Source organism: Impatiens glandulifera, chromosome 1 (assembly GCF_907164915.1).
Source record: "Impatiens glandulifera chromosome 1, dImpGla2.1, whole genome shotgun sequence".
In the NCBI taxonomy this organism is placed as follows: Eukaryota; Viridiplantae; Streptophyta; class Magnoliopsida; order Ericales; family Balsaminaceae; genus Impatiens; species Impatiens glandulifera.
In genome coordinates, this window is record NC_061862.1 from 10,761,922 (window position 1) to 10,763,971 (window position 2,050).

Consider the following 2,050-nt stretch of genomic DNA (forward strand, 5'->3'; position numbering starts at 1 on the left):
TGCATTTCTCTTGCCCACAACATATATAATCCAATTTTTTTTTAAAAATTTTTCACATTAAATAAATTGTTTTGTTATTTCAGTATCTATATTTTTAACTTAATTAGTTTTTAATTTCTCACCTTGCTTGGGAGACAATGGTTCCCTAATAAAAATCATGCAATGAATGATTGACGATTGGGCATTAGATCGAATGTTAACCATGGAATGACCTAAAAGCTAGTTCTTATAGTATGAATGAATTAAAACAAAAAGTAATTTTTTTTTATTTATTTCAGATAGTACTCATGATCACTCATTTACTCTTCTTCGTCTCCAGATTTCGGTGCGAGTTGTGTAGAGTTTTGATGTTCTTGATGATTAAGCCTAGGTTTTGCTGTTGCAGCCGCCGGTTCTAGTTGACGTTGTGAGATCTGAAGAATTTGTTGCGGCGGGGCCGGGCTGGCTAATTGTTGATCAGCATGAGCCGGAGAGTGAGAAGGATGATTGCTGAGGGTCTTGATCGGCAACATGGCTGTGGGGCTAGCTACTTCAATCTTTACCGCGTGAAGTGGTTCCTGCTTTGGAGTCATTTGCATCTGAAGATTATGACTATAAACTGCACCCTCAATTGAACCCAAAGCCTGAGATGGAGATGGTCCCGATGGAGATGGTCCAGATGGTGATGGGGATGGAGATGGTCCAGATGGAAATAGAGATGGATGATAATGATGATGTTGCTGCTGAAGATGATGATTATAAACACTACCCTCCTCAAATGAACCCAAAGCCTGAGATTGAGATGGAGTCGACGGAGATGGAGAAGCATTGAGGTCGAATCCAACTTGAGCAGACCGGTGTTGGTCGTGCGATTGTGGTTCATGTTGATGCTGATTCATGTTTGAAGAAGAGGAAGAGGCCTGAGAAGGCTGAGATGGAAATTGGTTGGTTCCCATGGGCCACATGGCTCTAGGGTCAACATAGGTAGCTAATTCCATCCTTAGCGCCTGAAGGTGTTCCATCTTCTGAGCCTGTTCCATCTCAAGTTGATATACTACACCTGCCACGCCAAGCATGGGATCCCGCAAACGTTGCTCCGCTTCGTAAGCCAGGGTATTCGCCGCACGCTCCCGTTGGTCTGGATTCAACCCCTTGAGAAATTTTGAAACATTACTCGCTCCATATACACTATGAACACTCTTAAACTTTGAAGGATTGTCAGGCGGAAAATATGGTGCAAATATACAATCTCTGCACTTCCGACGGAGGTATCTGCACGCTGCGCACGGAGGTAAATTCGGTGATGGCTCCATTTTTCTTTCTTTCAATTTCTCTCCTCTACATTACATATATAGTACAAAATGTCAATCAAATATTCTACCATAAACAAACTATGCAGCATTATATATTCTTTTCACTCGTATATCATTCTATATGTAAACAAAAAGTTAACCAAATATATATATGTGATGCATCCAATCCAATCCAATCCAACTCCATCTTTGAGAATGAACTTTAGAAGTTTGAAAAATAATAATCAACATTGATCGATCTTGGAATGCAAGAATCAAGATTACTAATTATGTAAAGAAACATCGATCAATTTTTACACTAAAAGAGAAAAGAATAGTTCTAAAAAAGACTCGACACTTACCAAGATCTAGCTAGGATCAGAATTACTTGGGCAAGAGATTCCACCCTAATTAAGTTTTACAAGAGAGGGAAAATAATGAGGAGGAGTTCTATTTTTATAGACTTCTTTAGAGGGCCTGCCTGTATGAATATTGTTATAAATTTTGTTGTTTTAATAATTAAGATAATAAAATTCATTAGAAGTTGTTAAGCAGTTAATTAACTGCAAATTTATTGTTAAGCAGTTAATTTAACTGCAAATTTATTGTTAAATTAAGACATTGTTTAGTTATAAGTTAATTAGAGAAATTATATAGTTCAGGGATCTAATTAGAATGGTTGAGAGTTTTTGTACCTAATTGAACTTTGTGCTAATATATATATACACTATTATATAAAAAATAAAATGCACATTCTCTATTCTTAGTTTCAATTCTTT

General features: G+C 37.0%; 1 protein-coding gene across 1 annotated transcript; it reads right to left on the reverse strand.

The window, feature by feature from the left end:
- Positions 1 to 299: 299 nt before the first annotated feature.
- LOC124909522 (LOB domain-containing protein 36-like) lies at positions 300 to 1,292 on the reverse strand. Its single transcript, XM_047450208.1, has one exon. The coding sequence runs from the start codon at positions 1,290 to 1,292 to the stop codon at positions 300 to 302; it is 993 nt and encodes a 330-aa protein (XP_047306164.1).
- Positions 1,293 to 2,050: the final 758 nt, after the last annotated feature.